The sequence below is a fragment of the Xenopus laevis genome, chromosome 3L (assembly GCF_017654675.1).
Source record: "Xenopus laevis strain J_2021 chromosome 3L, Xenopus_laevis_v10.1, whole genome shotgun sequence".
NCBI lineage: Eukaryota > Metazoa > Chordata > Amphibia > Anura > Pipidae > Xenopus > Xenopus laevis.
The window spans coordinates 53,627,868-53,649,295 of NC_054375.1; the positions used below are offsets into that span (position 1 = coordinate 53,627,868).

The 21,428-nt window shown below is 40.9% G+C and overlaps 1 protein-coding gene across 5 annotated transcripts in view; it reads right to left on the bottom strand.

Annotated features, from left to right (window-relative positions):
• Positions 1-4,607: 4,607 nt before the first annotated feature.
• The window catches only part of nsd1.L (nuclear receptor binding SET domain protein 1 L homeolog), a 43,493-nt gene continuing 26,672 nt past the window's right edge, over positions 4,608-21,428 (bottom strand). For all 5 annotated transcript variants that reach the window (XM_018252238.2, XM_018252235.2, XM_018252242.2 and 2 more), the window contains exons 13-23: positions 16,616-16,816; positions 15,855-16,034; positions 15,439-15,595; positions 15,140-15,345; positions 14,945-15,057; positions 13,157-13,426; positions 11,585-11,701; positions 11,183-11,324; positions 10,524-10,630; positions 9,078-9,273; positions 4,608-8,862 (exon numbers count right to left, since the gene is read on the bottom strand). In XM_018252238.2, coding sequence (XP_018107727.1) covers positions 7,349-8,862; positions 9,078-9,273; positions 10,524-10,630; positions 11,183-11,324; positions 11,585-11,701; positions 13,157-13,426; positions 14,945-15,057; positions 15,140-15,345; positions 15,439-15,595; positions 15,855-16,034; positions 16,616-16,816 — 3,203 coding nt within the window. In that variant the 3' untranslated portion in view covers positions 4,608-7,348. The remainder of the gene's footprint in view (positions 8,863-9,077; positions 9,274-10,523; positions 10,631-11,182; positions 11,325-11,584; positions 11,702-13,156; positions 13,427-14,944; positions 15,058-15,139; positions 15,346-15,438; positions 15,596-15,854; positions 16,035-16,615; positions 16,817-21,428) is intronic.

The window sequence follows — 21,428 nt, forward strand, 5'->3', positions numbered from 1 at the left end:
AGCTCCCCAATTAGCTGCTGGCTGTCAAATATTAGGCTGGTGGCACACGGTAAAATTCGGGGGAGATTAGTCGCCCAGCGGCAAATCTCTTCTTCGGGTAACTAATCTCCCCAAATGCCTTCCTGCTGGCAAGAATTTGAAGCACTGTCGGCATGGCATATGTAGCGCTTCGTTTTTCAAAGTCACCCAAAGTTGCCTCATATGGAAACTTCAGCCGACTTCAGAAACCTAAGCCACCCGCCGGCGATTCACAGTCTTGTAGCCCGAAGATCACTGGGCGACTAATCTCCCCCGATTCATAACGTGTGCCACCACCCTAAAGGCACTTCAATCGTGGGGGTGATTATATCAGGGGTGGAAAGTGAGCGGAGAAGAGGCAATCCACAGGGACAGCTATTGGCATTTAGGGGGATCCAATCAGAGGGGTACAGACCAGGCCCAGACTGGCAATCTGGATTGTGGCAAATGCTAGAGGGGCTGCTGGAAGATGCCATAGACCATGTCACTGTTTAGTGGGCTGGTGTGAGGCTGTTTGGGCCTCTATGTACCTGAAATGCCAGGGCCTATACTACATCCCAGACCTAGTGCAGATGGTACAGATTGCCCATGGCAGATGGGACCTGAGAAGGAGTGATGTGCCAGCTGAAAAGGGGCAGTCGAGGCAGGAGTCGGTGGAGTTTGGTACAATTAGGGATTATGCAGGGTGTATCAAGGGTATGGCAAGAGGAAGTAGAGCAGCCACTGTAGGGCCCAGAGTACCCAGACCATAATTGTCAGCCCCAAATTAACCAGGCTCTATGTCCCTGGGACTTGAAGCTTTAGTACTCATTTTTCAACCTCAGCAGACAACTCAGTAGCTACTGGCATAACCAATATTTCAGTATGGAAGCACCCAGAAAATACTGGTGGCCAAATGGTGGCATGAAGGAACACAACAAACAGATAATGATTTCTAGTAGAACATCATTGTCAAAGTATGACTTGCTTGCCCACTAATCTCCAAGTATTGGACAGAAGTAGTTGGCTACCTGCAGGAACACCTGGTATTCCCTTGAGCCTGTACGCCATTAGTATGTTTGCTGGGAATAGCGGAAGGTGTACTCCCCTAGTTAAGACCAGAACACTTATTAAAACTGTGTTATTTTATGCTAAAATAGCCCTGGTCTTGAAGTGGATGGCCACCAGCCTCCCACACTACAACTTGGTTGTCACTGATAGAAAAGGCTTTGGTAAATATAAAACTGACATGGAGTAATATGGTCCCCCTGGCTGGAACTACACTCAGAACAAGAGCCCTGAATGTGCAATGTAAATAAACACCTTGGGTCCCACTGGGTGATTACCCTAACCATGTACTTAATTTGTGATAGTTATAAGTAACTCATGCCTCTGACTTGAACAGCAGACATTACTATGTATGTTTAATTAATGTATGTTGTATTGTAACCTCTTATCCCCAACCCCTTCCCTCCTTTGCTTTCAAACAAAGTCTGACTTGATATCTGGATGATTGAAGTGCCTTCCATTTAAACTTAACACTTTCATAAATGTGCAACATGGGGCCTTTGTCCAGGGCCCAGTAGGATAGTGTAGCCCACCAATGTCAGCAGCAAGCACAATTAAGTCAATGTGTTCTTTTAGAAGCACTGGATAATGCACATTACTGAATCCTCCGCTAAGCTGTAATTGGGCTGGACCCTTCTTAGCACAGCACATGGAGGACAGACACACTAACATTTGCCACCACAATAAACTACTTGTTTTCGATGGAGGCTTGTCCTAAGAGTGTCAGTCCCTTAAAGTAACCCTGCATCTCGGTACCTAGAAGAGAGCAAATGCAAGTGCTAAGCACCACCACATTAGTATGAAGACAGTTGTTTGGGTAGTCAAATGAACTTCAAGTTTCAGTGTTTTATCTGCATTTGTTAGATGGGAGGAAAAAACTGGATAAACCTGTTGGTATGGGAAAACAATGTCATTGTGTCCTCTAGGTCACAGCCAGAGCTGCAGTTCCTCATTCTAGCAAGGGTGTGGGCTTAAAGGAACAGAAACATCAACAAATGTAAGTGTTCAAAAGTAAAGTGCCCTGCACTGGTAAAACTGATGTGTTTTCTTCAGAAACACTACTATAGTTCATATAAACAAGCTGCTGTGTAGCAATAGTGGAAATTGAAAAAAGGCTATATGGCACAAGTTAAATAGTGGATAACACCATTATGTTCTACAGAGCTTATCTGCTGTGTAACCTGAGCCTTTTCCCCTTTGAATGGCTGCCCCCATTGCTACACAGCATCTTATTTATATAAACAATAGTAGTGTTTCTGAAGCAAACACACCAGTTTTATTAGTGCAGGGCAACACTGCATTATATTTGTATTACTTTAAAACAATTAATTTTTTTGACGTTACTGTTCCTTTAACTTGGTACATACAAATTACATATAGCACCATAAAGGCATGGTCTGTTACTCTTTGCTTCCTGATATACACTTAGTTCTTGCACAATTAAGAGGGGAAACTCCATATCAAGCAGTACTTTATGTATAGGTTTTGCTAGAAATTGTGCAAGAGAATGCAGTACAGGTGTGGGATCCGTTATTCGGAAACCCGTTCTCCAGAAAGCTCCGAATTAAGTACAGGCCTTCTCCCACAGACTCCATTTTATAAAATGATTTCTTTTAACTCTGCAATAATAATAAAACAGTTCCTTGTACTTGATGCAAACTAAGATATAATTAATCCGTATTGGAAGCAAACCATTGGGTTTATTAAAGTTTACGTGATTTCCTATTAGACTTAAGGTATGAAGATCCAGATTACAGAAAGATCCCAGGTCCTGAGCATTCTGGATAACAGGTCCCATACATGTAGGATATTTTCTACTGCTTAAACATGGAGACTTTGATTTACTTTCTGCCTCCATATCCCTACCAAGGACTTGTTTTAACTATATCGTCACAGAGTTTCATGTTAAACCTCCCTAAATCATTGTTCTCACATCACAGTTTTTTTTCCAATTAACTAGGATATATTAGATGTACACGATGCCCAAAACATTGTGCAAAATTCCTGTTTTCCCTAACAACACATTATCGTCATTTTTTATCGACTTCTTGTGGAAAATGAGATCAGCAGCAACAACTTTTGGATATTTAATGAATTAGTAATTGAAGTACAGGTATGGGATTCATTATCCAGAAACCTGTTACCCAGAAAGCTGTGAATTACTCTTAAAACCTTTTTGTAATGAATTAAGGCAAATTAAAAAAAATACATATTTTTTTTCTGTGTAATAAAAAAACAGTACCTTGTACTTGATTACAACTCAGTTACAAATAATCCTTATAGGTGGCAAAACAATCTTATAGGATTGGACGTTATAGGATTTAATTGTTTGCAATTTTTTAGTGGCCTTGAGGAATGGAGATCCACATTACAGAAACAAAACACACGTGGAGATTCGTCGCAGGGCGACTGGCAGCAGTTCGGGTGACTTGGGAAAACAAAGCTCTTGCGAGCCACCCCGCGATTTAGATTCTAGCCGGCGGGAAGGCAGTTCGGGGAGATTAGTTGCCAGATGAAGAGATTTGTTGCCAGGCGACTAACATCCCCGAATCTCCACGTGTCTCTGCCCTTATCCGGAAAACCTGAGGTCCCGAGCATCCTGGATAACCGGTATCATACCTGTAATGCAATTTGGTTAAAGGGGTTGCTCACCTACCAAACACTTTTTTCTTTTTTTTTCATTTCAGTTGTTTTCAGATTGTTCACCAGAAATAAAGAGTTTTTTCAATGACTTTCCATTTTTTTTATTCTTGTCCATTTTTCCACAATTAGATTAGATTAGATTAAGGGCGAGGTCACACGGGGCGGTTTTAGTTGCATTTTTAAAACAGAGTTTTCAGCATAAATACGCATAAAATGAAGCCTTACACACTATAGCAATTCCCATGGGGTACTTGTGAGCCAGCTTCCCCACATTTAACCACTTACCTGCCTGGGACTGCAAATTCTGCTGGCTGCCAAGCTCAAAGATGACAAGCAAAGAAAAGGGTTAGCGCTTACAACCAAGTATGCTATCTGAATGTCAGGGTCAATGACCCCTATAACAAAAAAACAAAAAAAACATACTAAGGGGGGGGGTCTTTAATTTAATTGCATATTTTCCGTAATAGGCCCTCCCCAATTTACATGTCAAACTGACTAGAGTAATATAGGACGTATCGATCAGAGAAGTCTAAATTACAAGCCTTGGTGCTGCAAACATCATTCAATAAATTAAAAAAAAACAATATATTTTTCATTAAAAGCAAGTTTATATCTCAAATCAGAAAATCCTCTAAATCAAGGTTAATTTAACCTATTACAAGCTGATGCTTGCTTCGCTTTGGTCCTTGTCGATTTGCATTGAACTTCTGCCCAGGGTTTAGCCTAGCTACTAGCCTGAAATGGGAAACCTTTTTTTTTTTACATTGTTCTACCATGTCATGTTTGTATCAGAGACACACACACACACACGTTTGTATCAGAGCCACACACACACACGTTTGTATCAGAGACACACACACATACACAGACACACACAATAAGGAGACGATAGAAAGAAATCAATTTAAACTTTACAGTATTTTTCTTCTATATACAAAGAATTACAGTACATATTCATGGAAGAGTCAAGAGATATCTTCCATTAGTGACAGAAAATGCAAGAACTTAGTAAAACAGGGACAGTAACAAAAAAAAGGTGAGAAAATATACGATGTGATCCTTCCCTTGAATGACATACAGTGTTAAAAGCCACAATCATGTCAGATGATCAAATACAATGCTCCAGAATCAAGTAGCACCATTTCACGATCCATGAACAAGGTGGAATGTGAGGAAGATGTAGGAGCCACCAAGTCATGTATTGGCCTTCCGTCCATGTTAGCCCCTAAAATAGTACCACCCCATTCCAAGATGCCCGCAAGACAGATTTTACATTTCTGTAAAACGGAGAGAAAGAGCAGTCTCTTGTATCATGATGCTTGGCGTTTTCTGATCGTTGAGAACATGGAGGAGCTTGACTTAAAGGTTCAGCAGCAGTGGGCAAACATTAATGATGGTTGATCTATGTTTAACAGATAGGATGGCAAGGATCTTTCCCAGGGCTTGTTCTTTGAGTATTCTTTCACATTGTATAAGACAAACATTAACAAATGTTTCCCATTGAAGCCAATATCAAATTGTTGGGAAAGTAAAGAACTGAGGAAATAGCCTAACAAAACATCTTAGATCTGTATTTCCTGCAACTTCAGCCTTAAGTCCCTAAGATGTCCAGTGGGCAGGGCAATGGTGTCCTCATCCTTTTTATGACTCAATCTGGTCCAAAAACCAAGCAATGTGGGCTTTCATTTTAGGCCGATACCATGAGATGCTAGCTAGATGCCAGAGAGCAAGACTAAGTGCCAAGTCACCACCTTGAAGGGGGAACTTTACATGGCAGCGACTATATTCCAGATAGTTATAGCAGGGTATATGCCAACCCAAGGAAGAAAATATGCAGCATCAGAGTGTTGGGCAACACACAATCTGTTAAAAGACAATTGCTTTATGTGCAACTGAAGGCTAAAATCATGTGGTGTTTAATCTTTTAATTTATTTAAAAAAATAAAAATTAAAAAAAAAAACAACAAGCTAATGAATGCCAGCTTTCTTTTCAACTCCTAATCCATAACTACTGTGCAAGGATCAGGGAAAAAAAAGGCAGGAGACATCAACACAAAATGAATCTCTGGATCGGTCACATCAATGAGGCACTGGTACAGGCACCAACACCAAGATTCACAACAAGGTTTTGGTTTAAAATAAAAAAAGATATATATATATATATATATATATATATATTAAATACAGTAAAACACTACACACAGCTGCCTGTAGCACCATGATTTCCAGCGTAAGATTGCTTATATTCAGCAAAGGCAGAATAAATTTCTGTCGACTGGGAAATTTGTGATTTTGTGGAGTCACGTGTGCTGCGTTAGGGATATATGTGAATGCACATCCATAAAGCTATTACTACTCTCAGCTCATCAAATCTGAGAAAGGGCCATTTATAATAAACTGTACCACTAAGATACAATATAGGCTTTATTTACACAACGTCACCTAAAAGCTTTTGGCTTAGCACCACATAAATCCTGAACTGTGCCTAACAACACATTCAGACCACTCTGGACTGTAAACTCAAATAATTGTAGTTCAGAAGAAAACCCTCAAAACACTGTACGCTTCCCAAAGAAAACACAGTCATATATGGGAGCGAGAAATGTCTGTGGATCCCTAGCCAGCTCATAGGGTAAGCTCTCTTGAAGGCTGCAGTCCTACAGTAGAACTTACTTACCAATAAAGCATTTCCTTTCCTTCCAGAATAGCTTCCTAACTCTTAACTTCTTTCTAGTGAGACACTGTTCTCTACCGGCTTCATTATAGATATAAAAGGACTATCTGAAAGCTACTGAATGCACCATATAGCGAGACCTGACCATTTGGTGGGTGGAGGGTTGGTACTGGGAGATATCAGTTACCTATACTTTTTAAAAAGGTGCCCGTCCCACTTGAAGTTAGAGAAGCCCTGATTTAGTGGATGGAGGCTATATGATGCAAAAAGGCAAATGAAGCCTAATATATGCTGCAGAAAACTTTGCCAAACTGGAAACTGTGACCAGGAAGTTCATGGGTTGTTTTTTTTGGCAATGGTTAAAAAAGGCTTCAAAAATTATTACATAAAGGTTTCTAGCCAGTTTGAACATGCAATTAGAACTAGCAGGATGATACCAGGCACAACTGAAGAACGCTACTCCAAGAAGCTCAATCATCTCATCCAATGCCCATTTGAAAAAAAAAGCTCCCTGAAGTTCTTCCTCAACAGTTTACTACATTTCACTGGAATAAGGCACCTCTCTGTTTTATTTGCCATTGGACATCCCTATGATTCTAAGATCAGCTGAGCTTGACATGTCTACCGAATTGCTTGTTTTTTTTACATCATAAAGCAGATTTCTGTGATATTAACCAGACAGCACACACATTCACAGATGAGGTATGGGAGTTCAGCCGGCAAACACTTCACTGCCTTTGGCCATAGTGTCATCTTGCTTCTTAACCCTTTTACTATAAAAGGGGGGTCAGGGATTGCTGCAAATACATTTTAAGGAATGCAATGGTCAACTTGTCTTAAAAGGTGGTTCTTAATATAATCACCACTTCAAAAACATTATTTAACTATTCCATAAGAGTTCTTCATTCTCAGAATACTATGTGCAGCATAACCCCCTAGTGATTTCACACCAGCCTTCACAAAATGTTACTTTTCTTTGCACCGGGAAGCACTCTGACAATGACTGGACAGTAATGGTGGCTGGCAATTTGAAGAAAGGCTTGGTTCAGTGGAACTAGTCTTCTCTTGTACAACAGAGCTGAGTGACTTTTCTGAAGTGCTAACTGTTTTTTCTGAGGAGGCAACTGTAAAAGATATTTCTCTAGTGCCCGATGAGTTCTCTGGAGGTGCTGGGTTAGAAGGGGATTTTGTTGCAGATAAAGATCTTTCACTTGGTGCAGTGGGCTTCTTCTTTATAGTTGGAGAAGGAGAATCTTTTATTAGAGTTGCATGGTTCTCTACCTGGCTGGTTCGGACAGACCCTTCCTTTTTGGATGAAATTTGAAACCTCTCTTTATGTGCGCTCAGGGAGTTTCGAGAGGTTGGCAAGTTTGACCTCTTTAAATGTGTCTTAGGATGAGCTTCATTGTCTGGTTGAACATGCTGATATTCTTTAGGCCTCCCTGTGCGGGATGGAGTACAGGTTCTTTCCTTTTTGCAAGGGCTTATAGGTTTCTGAAACCCAGCTGTGTGGTTTGGAGACAATGGTTGCTCCATAGTAGCATTTAACTTATCTTTAGATGGGTTATTAAGTGGCTTTTTAGTTATGCGATGTTTAGTGTCAGAGTCTGATGAATGCTGGGTGTCTTTAACATCATTCTGTTTATCTGCCTTGTTTCCATCCAACTGATTCCTTTCTGCAGATGCATGCTGGTTGGCAGCAGAGGCCAACAGAACTTTAGCTGCTGTTGTATATTTTCCAGATGATGCTAACAAAACCTTTCCTGCTGGTAATGAATGCTTCCCTGGTGTGGATAAAAGCATCCTACCAACAGATGGTGAATTCTTCCCAACAGAGGTCAGCAGAACTTTCCCAGCAGAGAGGTGTTTCTTTCCAATGGAAGCCAACAATACTTTACCAACGGGCAATGTTTTCTTCCCCAAGGAGGTCAAGACCACCTTCCCAGCAGGCAATGATTTCTGAATTGCTGAGGCAAGTAATAACTTATTGCCACTTGTACACTTCTGCCCAGCAGATGCAAGGAGTATTTTACCAGCAGACAATGGTTTTTGCTCAACAGACACCACATTTTTCTTGCGATCGTGTTTTGGGTTTTGCTCAAGGGCCAGAACCACATTCCCACCAGATGGGGAACCAGCTGCTGCAGGTGTAAGCAACACTTCTGTCAGTGAAACATTTTTTTTGTGTGAATTGGAAGATGATGTGTTCTCCTTTCTCTCCAGTGTTTGTTTCTTTGGAAGTGAGGGGCCAGCAGAATCATTCTGTTCATTAGAGGAGTCATACTCCCTAATTTCTCCTGGCTCTAAGGGATGAGGCCCACATGGGTCATGATCTGTGCAAGATAACCGTCCATCAAGCTTAGAGATGAAGAGCATGCCTTCACGGTGCTGCTTGCAAAAAGAGCTTGGACACATCTCACATAAAGAAGCAGCTTCCTTGTGACAAATGTCACACTGATGCCAAGGACACTCCCACTTACCTAGAGAGAAAGATTAGAACAGATATCTAATTAACATCTAAAAGCTTTAGATATTCAGTGATCTTACCGGTGCCATATTTATTAAAAGTGCCATGGGGATACAATTACAGTGCATTCATTTAACAAATATATAGAGAGAGCTGTAATGTTTGCATTTGGCAAGTAAACCTAGAAATAATTAGCTATTTCTTAAAGGTTTTGTCTTGTAGACTTACCAGCTGGCCTACGGGTTAAGTTCAAGCAATCTGCGTGGTATACTTTAGGGCAACCGTGCTTCTTGCAAGATACGAGCTGTCCGCCATCTCCACAGCTGAAACACTCATCTTCGTGTTCTTTGACTACCTCACTTTTTTTACGTTTCACATATTGCTTCCGCTTTTTACCCTTGTCCTCAGATGACACTGGTTGATTCTGAAGGAGCAATAAAAATGCCTTATATAAACCTACAGAACTACAATGCAGTTACAATGGTAATATCCGTCTGATTCTCTATTTTAATAAATACTTTGAAGGAGTAGTTTAGAAACTTTAATAATGAACTTTGGCATCTGGTTGCTAGGGAACCTGCTATGATATGCAACCAACCAGTGCGTTGGCAGTCAGAAAGAAAGATGAATACGAAAGGCTTCAACTGAATCAATACAAAACAATAACAACTAGAAAATATAGCCTCACATGGACTCAATATACTCGGTTACCACTTGGTTTGAACTACGAGTTTGATGTTACATTTTTTACGTAAATTATAATGTAATTGGATATGCTTATAATGAGGTGGATATAGAGCTATATGGGGCAGATAAGAGAATGTGACATATATAAATAATAATATTAGGAGAGAGAATCTAATGCAATGGGGCAGTGATTGCCATTTAAATGCTTGTTTAAATGTGGATATCCTAATATGTGAATTAAATAGTTCTGAGATGTAACAAAGTATAGGCAGAGAAACAATGTTAATATGACCAATTTGATGAGATATGTATGTTGCTTTAAGAAAAGAAACGTGAGGTGGCAACACGTGATTGGTTTTAACGTTTGGGGAGGGATTTCCTGGGGTATAAATTTTGTGACCAAATGTAACAACAGTAATGCCTATGAATAAGTGCCTGTGGGTGCAAAACGCGTAAGGCGGAGCATCAATTGGTCTGTATGCCTACTTTTTAATATTTATGCTAAATAAAGATTGATTTATTAACTTTGAGAATATTGACTGGGAATTTATTTTTGGACTTTTGATTTGGGTGCCCTTTGGAGTTGGGGGCTATATTCCAGCATTTTTGGCCCTTTTTTGACTGGCCTGTGTAGACTGCAGCAGCTGAGTAACAAGTGTCAGCAGTCAAGAGTGACTGAAATTTAGATGTTTGGGGGCACCTGGTAAAGTGACAATATGTCTAGCCCTAGGTCCGATTTCAAAATTAAATATTGAAAAAATTCTGTTTGCTCTTTTGAAAATATTTCTGTGCAGCACTATTAACGGATGCATTTTGAAAAAAATATTGTAACACAACAATACAGATCAACCTGCAAAGCACTACTATCAGCTAAACTTTTTTCGATTACTGTACCAACTGTGATAAGGTTGGACCATAATTTTAACACCATAACATCTAGCGCTATTTGGCATAGGACATATACTAAATGCTGATTAAATAACAAACCTTTGGGCGCACTCCGAGAAAACCACTGCAGTTTGGTGCTCCACATTTGCAAACAGTCTTTCCATTCCCAAGACACTCCAAGTTGTAGTTAAACGTTAGCTCTATCCCTGTAGAGGGGAGATAAGCTAAGTGTCAGTATTTTCCATAGTGCTGTATCAACTCCACAACTTTGTTGAGATGTTTTATGAGATTTTCATTATCAATAAATTACAAACACTGAAGACGACGAGTCAGCGTCCTCTGAGAAACTGGCTCCCAAGGACATCAACAACTTTTTAAAATGAAGTAACTGTCAGCAACACTTGCACCCCTGACAAGATCACTGTAAGATGCATAAGGCATCGGAAAAATGTCCTTCGCAATTATAGTGCAATTAGAGGAAATTACTTACCAAAAGAAACACTGTATAATAATACAAAAAAAACATGCATAATAAAGCTGACCATGCACCGGCCGATATTGGCTGCTGGCTCAGTACCCTGGATCAATCCCATAGCTCATTGGCCTGTGTATGGGGCAAAGCAATGGCCTGCCTCTAAGATACAATGCGTGGATCTTCCAGTATATTGTCTGGTTGATTTTACAGTATAAGGTTTACAGACGTAACAGTAAGGCTGTGACAAAAGCTGAAGGCAGGTGAAAAGACAAAACCTGCTTACCTGCTTTGACATCACACAGAGCAAAGAGCCCAACTCTTGTATCACCATTCACAGTCCATTTCTGAGTCTCGCAGTTAGGCTGGCAGCAGTGATTCATAAAACGTGCAAAGTTACCCTTAGGCCCTGCATCAATCACACGGTCCTAGAATGTATCAGGGAGGCGATTAGAAAAGAAAAACAAAACATTTTCTCGTTAAACAGCTATCCCTGATAACCTGGCCTTCTTGAAACCCCAAATTAGGATTAAAGTTAACTACAGACAAAACTTTTTATTTCAAAATATTTTTGACATTTTAAAGTTTATTTCAAGAACTGCAGTGGGGTTTCAAAAGCCCTGTCTTGTCATTCATTTCTGCTGCTCCATTCCCCCTCCAACTTAATATCACAAGGTGTGATACTTACCTTATCTAGTGTAAGCATGTAGAAGTTTGTGATGTCATGCTCTTGGGCATAACGGATACGGGCACGGCATTCCTCTTCATCGATCATTTCACCCACATATTCATTGACAAACTCTCCCTATAAACATTCACAAGTAGGTAACACACACATAGGTACTATTGTGCTAAAAGGGGAACTATCAAGAAAATTAAAATTTAATATAAGCTTTATCACAGAGAAATAAGAAATTTATACAATCAATTAAATATTCTGAATCATTTCTGAAATAATCAAGTTTATCTTCACTATCCCTTTCCCAGAATCTGCTTTCTCTTCATTCTGTCTTCTTGCAGCAGTTGGGTGTCAATCCATTATTTCTTATAGGGGGGGGGGCTTCCTTTCCTAGCAGCTGAATTAGGGCTCAGTTGGGTGTCAATCCATTATTTCTTATAGAGGGGGGGGCTTCCTTTCCTAGCAGATGAATTAGGGCTCACTCAAATAATGGATTCCAGTACAAACAAAATCTAACAAAAGAACTGCCTTGTGCACAAATCCTTCATGTAGAGAGACGTGATGTCTGGTGATTTTAATAGAGTGAGCTCCAATACATCTTCTAGGCAAAAGGAGCGCCCCCTATAAGATATATTGGATCTAACAGTCAATGAATATCTGACACTCAACTGCTGCATGAAGAGAGAATGAAGAGAAACAGATGCGGAGAGAGGGATAGTGAACATAAACATGATTTCAAAAACAGTACAGAACTTTTAATTGATAATATTAAGAAAACTTCTTATTTCAGTATGCTGAAGCTTATATTAAAATTTCATTTTCGCGATAGATCTCCTTTAAAAAAAAAAAACATTTCAAAATTGAATAAGATCACACTGAAGGCTGGCAAACTTACAGCTGCTCACTTAACTGTATGTAGATTAATTCATTGTTAAAGGCATTACATTTTGGTGCAATCCTTGCCTATAATTAGGACATTTTCAGTCTTTGTAACCATAGAAGCTATACATGGTCACAGAATTCACTTAAAGGAACAGTAAAACCAAAAAATGTAAGTGTTTTAAATTAATGAAAATATCATGTACTGTTGCCCTGCACTGGTAAAACTGCTTCAGAAACACTACTATAGTTCATATAAACAAGCTGCTGTGGAGTAATGGCGGAATTTGAAAAACGGCTATATGGCACAGGTTAACTAATGCATATCAGATAACACAATTAGACAGACAGAGCTTATTTGCTATCTGCTGTGTAACCTGAGCCTTTTCTCCTTTGAATGGCTGCCCCCATTGCTACACAGCAGCTTATTTATATAAACAATAGTAGTGTTTCTTAAGCAAACACAGCAGTTTTACCAGTGCAGGGCAACACTGCATTATATTTTCATTACTTTAAAACACTTATTTTTTGACGTTACTGTTCCTTTAAAGGAGCTGGATGTTACAGCTTCGATATGAACCTTGAAAACTGAAATGGTAGTGAAATTATATTACATGGTAGTGAAATTTATTATTATAGAAGGCACTATAAACAGACTTTGTTTTTCTGCAAATCACTAACTATTGGAATATCTTCCCACACCTTTTTAATGTCAGTCTTACACCGCAGCCCCCATCCACGACTCAAAGTTCGAAAGATTTCAACTTCTGGGTACTGGCGCTTGGAGAAAGCTTGATTCTGACAGCGCTCCCCTGCTGGGCACACTGAGGGATGGCACTCATAAAGCAGCATGCGGTTAATGCACTCCGAGTCCTGCCCACATGGGGTTTCATCAGTGGCCTTGCAGTTGCAACGAGGAATTTCGGAAAGATCTGCAGTTAAAATCTGAACTTTTCCAATCGGCCTGTTGACCTGCCACAAAATTGTTTGGGTTTAAAGATTATTTTATAATAAATCAAGTTAAAGAACAGGCCATGATAATACTAAAAAAAATGTAGCAAAACCTAGTTGGCCATTTGCTTATTATTTGCACCTCCACTGGAGCCTGCTTTACACTGAATCAGAGAAAATGTGAGTTTATTTGCTGGCTTTTGATCAATTTTTTTTTTTTTTAATAAATGCAGTAGGGTTTTTGACCACAAATTGGATGCACATTTTAGCTTTTGAGAAAAAAACATTTGGCTCTTTTGTATTTTATTGCACAGTTTGTCACACTGAATGTAAAAATGTAAAATCTAACAAAGGGAACCCGAGTCAACAAAAAAAAAAACAAGGTTTCTAAATTGTTCCTGCATTTAAGAAACAAATTAATATAACAACCATATCAGTCATGCAGAGAAGTAAATGCCCTCTTAAATGTAATAACTGCTTACACCACCCTTACTATAAATAGCTGCAAGCAAAAAGCTTCCTGTAATCTGGTATCGGTTTTTACAATGCAACGGATGAATCTTAGTCACATCTCCCATAGACTCCATTTTAAAGAAGAAGTAAAGCTACGGAGGCAATTTATTGCCAATAGATTAGCTGCAATAGTGCAAGCTAGATTGCTATATTTATTCTGTAGAATGTTTTACCATAGTTGAGTAAAAAGCTCTAGGATCTTCCTGTTTTTTTAGGATAGCAGCTGCAGAATTAGCTTGATGTGACATCACTTCCTGCCTGAGTCTCTCCCTGCTCACTTATAGCTCTGGGCTCAGATAACAGCAGAGAACGGAGAGGGGGGGGCAAGAGGAGCAAACTGAGCATGCTTACGCCTGGAGCAAGGAGGTTTAAGCTGAAGGCAGGAAGTCTGATACAGAAGCCCATGAGTACACAATAGAAGGAAAGAAATGCAGTGTTTCTTTTGACAGAGGACTCAGAGCAGCATTACTTTGAGGGTTCACTGATGTATTTAGGTGGACCTTTCTGATAAGGCTTACTTAGTTTTTACCTTTCCTTGTCCTTTAAGCAAATAATTAAACATTTTTAAAACGATTTCTTTTTTTTTCTGTAATAATAAAATAGTACTTTGCACCTGATCCCAATGAAGATATAATCAATCCTTTTTGTAGGCAGAACAATCCTATTGGGTTTAAATAATGTTTATATGATTTTTTTTAGTAGACTTAAGATAGGGAGATCCAAATTATCCAGAAAACCCTAGGTCCCAAGCATTTTGGATAACAGGTCCAATACCTGTACCCATAGTTTTTATGACGTGGAAAAAAATGTATTTCCACTATTTCTTGAGACCTTTTGCATAGAAAAAACACCAAAATAGGTATAAGTAAAGTCTACAGGAAGAATATTATATTAAATATATTCTTCAAACATGTACACATTTTTATGTAATGGAATGTGTCACACAATCCCCAATTCCCACAGACTTTACAAAAACACCACCACAGACACAGCACTTTGCTCTTATTGCAGTCAGGCTGTTGTTACCTTTATGTGTTTATATGGTGGAGGTTTCTTGTCGTTCTTTTTATCTTCCTGCAACTGTCTCATTTCTTTCTGGGCCTTTAATTCTTCAAACCTCTCTGCAGCTTCCATCAGTCCTAGAGAGAGACAAAATAATTACAATAAGTGGCACAATACAAGTTATAAATGGCAAAGAATTATTTCTGTTCTTTTCTTTACCCTTTTTGTAAACAGCGTCCATCCCCTTGCTCATTTTGTCTTTGTTGAGAGCATCTCCTTCCATGTATGGGAACACTCTGGCCTGGTGTGTCCACAAATAGTCTTTGGAACCAAAAAAGACTACTGGGAACTCGCCAATGTCATGCTTCATCTTCTGGATGTTAGCTGGAATGGTTTTTGGGGGACAAACCTCTGCTGGCCACCACCTGGGAAGACCCAAAAAAAGCATGGTCCTTTGTTATCAGTAGCCACAAAACTCAGCTACTTGTTTCCCTTACACTCAAAACAAATGTTCTCACCTGTATCTCCCGACCTTCACCCACACCACTTCTTTGTAATGTGGTTTTTTACCAGCTTTGCAATCATTGCAGAACCAGCTTCCCTCCGGCATATCAATATTTAGACATTCTCTGTGAAAAGCTGCAGGACAGGATTCACAGCAAAGGAGGCTTCCACCTGTTTGAAACAGAGGAGAGTTTTTAACTTCTGTACATACAGTAGAGATCACAACAACAAAAAAGTTTCTATTTTGGTTCTTTGGCCATTTTCTGAAAGCAAAGGTACAACTTTGGATTCAAGGAAAGACCCGATAGCCATTTTAGAGTCAGGAAGGACCTTGCTACAGAATCCTACAATCTACTTGCACTTCAAACCATTGAATCGTGCTTGCCTATATATACAGATAAACATAATGCTTGAAGAGAGCCTTACTCACCTTCTGAGCATACAAAACACCAGCTGACATTTATGTGCTCGTGGTTCTTGCATCCACGCCTTGGGGTGAAGTGGTTGGGGCAAATTATACTGTTGGAAGCCAATGTAACTGCTCCTGCTGGCAGGCAGAAATCATTTGCGTGGTATGCAATCGGGCAACGCACGCATCTCATCAGGCGGCCTGAAACAAAACTTGCAGTTAAACCACTCAATGTAAACGACTCTATGCAACCCACTCAAAGAAAAATACTTACAGAATACTTTGGGATGCTAGGAAAAAATACATACATACAGAATAAAGCAGTATGCTACATAAATCAGAATGTAGAACACAGGTTTGATGGACATTAACAAAAATTTATGATCAGACTATCAAGAAAAATATTTGGATGAATCCAAGTCTTTTTCAGCAGAATTCGGGCAATTCCAAGAGCCTGGCCCAACCAAATCTGGATCCTACAAACAAAAATTTGCTCTGCGAGAAACTATAATTTAGGCCTGCTGAAAGGGTTCACATTCATTTGGGAAGTGCCCAGAATTATGTGTGAAGGATTTAGAGAAATCCCAAAAAAGGAGGATTTAGTGTATATTAGGCTGAATACTGAAACTACCAGAAAAGATTTGGTGAAATCCTCAACATGAAATTACATATGCAAATTAGCAACGCCTCACAATGATACACACATTGAAATAATATTATATATATATATATATTTTATTTTTTTTCTCTTTCTTTTTCTCATGTGTACAGTATTATCTCACCTTTGGATGCAGAGGGGTTACTTGGATTGGTGGAGTAACAGGTTGAACAGATATGGAGAGAACAGCGAAAGCCTCTGTTTTGTTGAGATGTAGGAGGGTATTTCAGGGCACAGTCTTCATGATAATACTTGCCACAAAGGGGCAGCATACAGCGCTTCACTCCTTGGTCTGATTCCTTGCAAACAAAGCAGGTGTGATAGCCTGAACAGAGACAAACAAGCATAAGTGAAATTAAAAGAAGATTTTGTATACTCACCGTTAAATCTCTTTCTCTTCAGTCGTTTGGGGGACACAGGGACAGTGGGGTACAGCTGGTACCACTAGGAGGCAGGACACAACCTTAAGAAAAAACCTCCTCCTACCCAGGCTCCAGCAGGAGGAGCTTAAGTCAGTTTGTACCAAAGTCAACAGGAATATATCTATTAAATTTGAACTGAATAACATTAACTTTAGAACTATGGTATCACGTCTAACAGAGAATGAAGGCCTCAAACTAAGGGAGGAAAGCCCGGTGTCCCCCAAGCGACTGAAGAGAAAGATTTAACGGTGAGTACACAAAATCTCCCTTTCTCCAAGTCTGCTTGGGGGACACAGGGACAGTGAGGACGTACCAAAGCTGTCCCCCTGTAACCCGGGTGGGAGAATGAGGCCTATTTTTAGGTAAACACCGTGGCCCGAAGCACCTTTCTGCCAAAATGAGTGTCAGAGGCCTCAAAGTTATTGAAATGGTAAAATTTTTGAAAAAGAGTGAACTGTCCACGTAGCTGCCTTGCACAGCTGTTTTGCTGAACGCCCAGGATGTACTGACACCTTTGGTGGAGTGAGCGGTGAGTCTGTTTGGAGGAATCTGGCCTTGTGCAGTGTAAGCTCTTTTGATGGCATGTTTGATCGAACGGGAAATGGTTGGCTTGGAAGCTGAGGCACCCTGGCGTGGCCCTGAGGGAAGGACCAGTAGTGGGTCTGACTTGCGGATGTCTTGAACCCTCTGCAGGTAAAACTTGAGAACGCTGACAGGATCCAGAGTGTGCAAGTCTGCTTCCTTCTGATTAGCTGGTGCGGGGCAGAATGTCAAAATGACTCTCTCTTAGTTTAGGTGGAAGTTTGAAACGACTTTCGGCAAAAAGGATGGAATTATGCTAAGAACTGCCCTGATGGAAGATGAGATAGGGGGCTTTGCATAAGAGTGCACTGAGTTCTGACAAACGTAATATGATTTGCAAATATAGGTAAATGAGGAGCACACCTAATTAGACAATATGCAGGCAAATATTCAAAACGAGGTGCAAATAAACCAAAAGTCGCCCCTACTGAGCGACACAATATAACAAGTATAGAAAATTAGTTCTGCACACTCAATAGAAATTTCCAACTCAGGTGGTAAGATTTGAAAAATGCTTTACTTGATAAAAAGACAGGAACAGTGACATCATCATCACAATAAACAACAAACATTTTGCATAGTCATAGTATACATACCACCCTTAGGTACAGAATAAAGGCAGACAAGAAATTACAAGTGGCGGATACACCTGCAAAAATGAGAATAACCCCAACGTTTCGGCAAAATAGCCTTTGTCAAGGGGATTCTGAATCCCCTTGACAAAGGCTATTTTGCCGAAACGTTGGGGTTATTCTCATTTTTGCAGGTGTATCCGCCACTTGTAATTTCTTGTCTGCCTTTATTCTGTACCTAAGGGTGGTATGTATACTATGACTATGCAAAATGTTTGTTGTTTATTGTGATGATGATGTCACTGTTCCTGTCTTTTTATCAAGTAAAGCATTTTTCAAATCTTACCACCTGAGTTGGAAATTTCTATTGAGTGTGCAGAACTAATTTTCTATAAACGTAATATGATTGCCAGGAGAAATGTTGTCTTCCGGATGAGCCACTGAGGTGGTACAGAACCTAGTGTTTCAAAAGATGGCCGTTGTAGTGCGCGTAATACTAATGTGAGGTCCCAAAGGGGGGCCGTACTGGGTGAGCCACCCCTGCATGACATCAGGTAGGAGTGCTAGACGTTTCTGGAAAAGGACTGAAAGTGCTGAAATCTTCGACTTGAGAGAGCCTAGAGACAAACCCTTGGAGAGGCCCTCTTGCAGGAATTCCAAGAACTTGGGAATAGATAGTAACCTGAATCTTACTTTGTGTCATGAACACCACTGGCGGTAGGTAGACCAAACTCTGTGATAGCCGTTGGCGGAGACCGGTTTTGGGGAGGCGCACGGTCTTGGAAAATCCCTTCTGTGTTAGGATTTGGGTCTCAAGAGCCACGCCGTCAAGTTGAGGCTTGATGGATTTGGGTGTCGGATGGGCCTTTGAGAGAGAAGGCATCGTAGCGGAGCTAAGGTCCATGGTTGTGCCACAGAGTTATTGAGATGTTGAGAAGATTGGTGAACCAGGCTCACCGAGGCCACCTTGGCGCTATTAGTATGAGTGTGGTCTGCTCTCTTTGCATCTTCCTGATAGTTCTGGGAATGAGTAGCAGGGGAAGAAATGCGTATGCCAGACGAAAAGGCCAGTCAGCTGTCAATGCTTCTGCGGCAATGGCCAGAGGATCCCTGTATCGGGCAAAGAAGTCTGCCAACCTTCAGTTGTGCCTGATTGCCTCTACCTCTGTGCCCCACCTTTGCGTTAACTCGTGAAACATTTTGCCCTTCAGAAAGCACTCACCCTGGTCTAGAGACTGCCTGCTGAGGAAGTCTCCTTCCCAATTTAGCAACCCTGGAATGTAGCTAAGCTTCAGCCCAATGGAAGATGAGCTTTACCTTGTTAGTGCTCCCCTGCTTCTTGTACCCCCCTTGGTGGTTGGTATAAGCCACCGCTGTGGCATTGTCTGACTGTATTTTCACAGCTTGACCTGTTAGGCCCTGTTGACAATGGAGCAGGCCCACGTGGATTGCTCAAATCGAGCAAGTTGATCGGTAGCTTCTTTTCGTCCAGTTTCCATTTTCCCTGTGCGGACTTGCCTTCGAGAACTCCCCCACCAAATAGACTGGCATCCATTGTTAGAATGCGCCAACAGTGTTCACCCAGGCGTTTTCCTCTGGTGAGGTGGTTGGTTTGTAACCACCAGAGCAGGCAGGACAGACGGATCTCCTGGAGTAGAGATTTCCGTTTCCAGAAGATTATGTTCCACTGAAGCTCCTGAGGTGGAGTTGGGTGAATGGGACTGCTTCTATGGTCGAAACCATGACTCCCAGTACCTTCATACAGAATTTTGTCATATGAAGAGGCTTCTGAAGTAGCTTCTTTACCAAAGTTTGCAGATGAACCACTTTCTTCTGAGGAAGGCAGATCCTCTGCGTATTGAACTGCATGCTGAGGAATATAATGGATTGGCTGGGCGTTAGGGAGGACTTGTTCATATTCAGGGGTCACTACCAATGACCGTTGGGCCTCCTGAAGGGAGGGCGCCTTGATCAGGTCGTCCAGGTACAGAGTGATGGAGATTTCTGCATTGCGAATGACTGCAGTGGCTGCGGCCATGATTTTGGAGAAGGCTCGAGGGGCTGATGTGAGGCGGAAAGGAAGGCTTGTAAATTGGTAATGGCGATTTTGGAAAGCAAACCACAAATATTTCTGGTGCGGAGGGAAAATGGGTATATGCAGGTAGGCATCCTTTATGTCAAGAGAAATAAGGAATTGCCTTGGGGACATAGCAATGATCACCGATTGGAGGGACTCCATTTTGAATTTTCGTGGTTGAATTAAATGGTTTAGTTCCTTGAGATCTAGGATGGGATGGACGTCCTTTTTCGGGACTACGAAGAGGTTTGAGTAGTACCCTTTGAAAAGCTCCCCCGGAGGAACGGGGACGATCAATCTGGTGAGAAAAATGCTGGAAATGACTTCCTGGAATGCTGTGGATTTGTTTGGTTCTTTTGGTAACCTGGACATGAAGAAACTGTGGGGAGGAATCGAGGAGAACTCCAGGTGATAACCTCGGGTAACTACCTTTTGAATCCAGGAGTCTTGGATGAGTGTGCCCCATGCGTCGGCAAAATGACTCCCACCTATAGGTGCAGTGTCTGTGACCTAGGCGTCATGCTGAGGTAGTTTTGTCTGCAGACTGAGGTGTGTTTTCGGTTTTGCCAGGTTGGTCTTTGTTTGTTTGCAAAGTAACCTCTGATTGTGAATGACTGTATGGGAGGAGAAGACCTCGAGTCCTTGGTTTGGGGGCCATGAAAAAAACTTGCCTCTCCGAAAGGAAGAGCGTGGTTTCAGTTGAGGAAGTAAAGTGCACTTACCTCCTGTGGCCTGACATATGATTTAGTCCAAGTCGGGCCCAAGAGAAGTCTCCCCTTAAAGGGAATGGATGTCAGAGACTTTTTGAAAGAAAGGTCCTCCGACCATAACTTCATCCATAAGTTGGACTCCAGTCCTTAAGAGGGATATACATGAGCTGGAGAGAGTGCAGAGACGTGCAACTCAATTGGTTAGAGGGATGGAATTATGAGGGTAGACTGTCAAGGTTGGGGTTGTTTTCTCTGGAAAAAAAGGCGCTTGCGAGGGGACATGATTACACTTTACAAGTACATTAGAGGACATTATAGACAAATAGCAGGGGACCTTTTTACCCATAAAGTGGATCACCGTACCACCCCTTTAGACTAGAAGAAAAGAACTTTCATTTGAAGCAACGTAGGGGGTTCTGCACAGCCAGGACATTGAGGTTGTGGAATGCACTGCCGGGTGATGTTGTGATGGCTGATTCAGTTAATGCCTTTAAGAATGGCTTGGATGATTTTTTGGACAGACATAATATCAAAGGCTATTGTGATACTAAGCTATATAGTTAGTATAGGTATG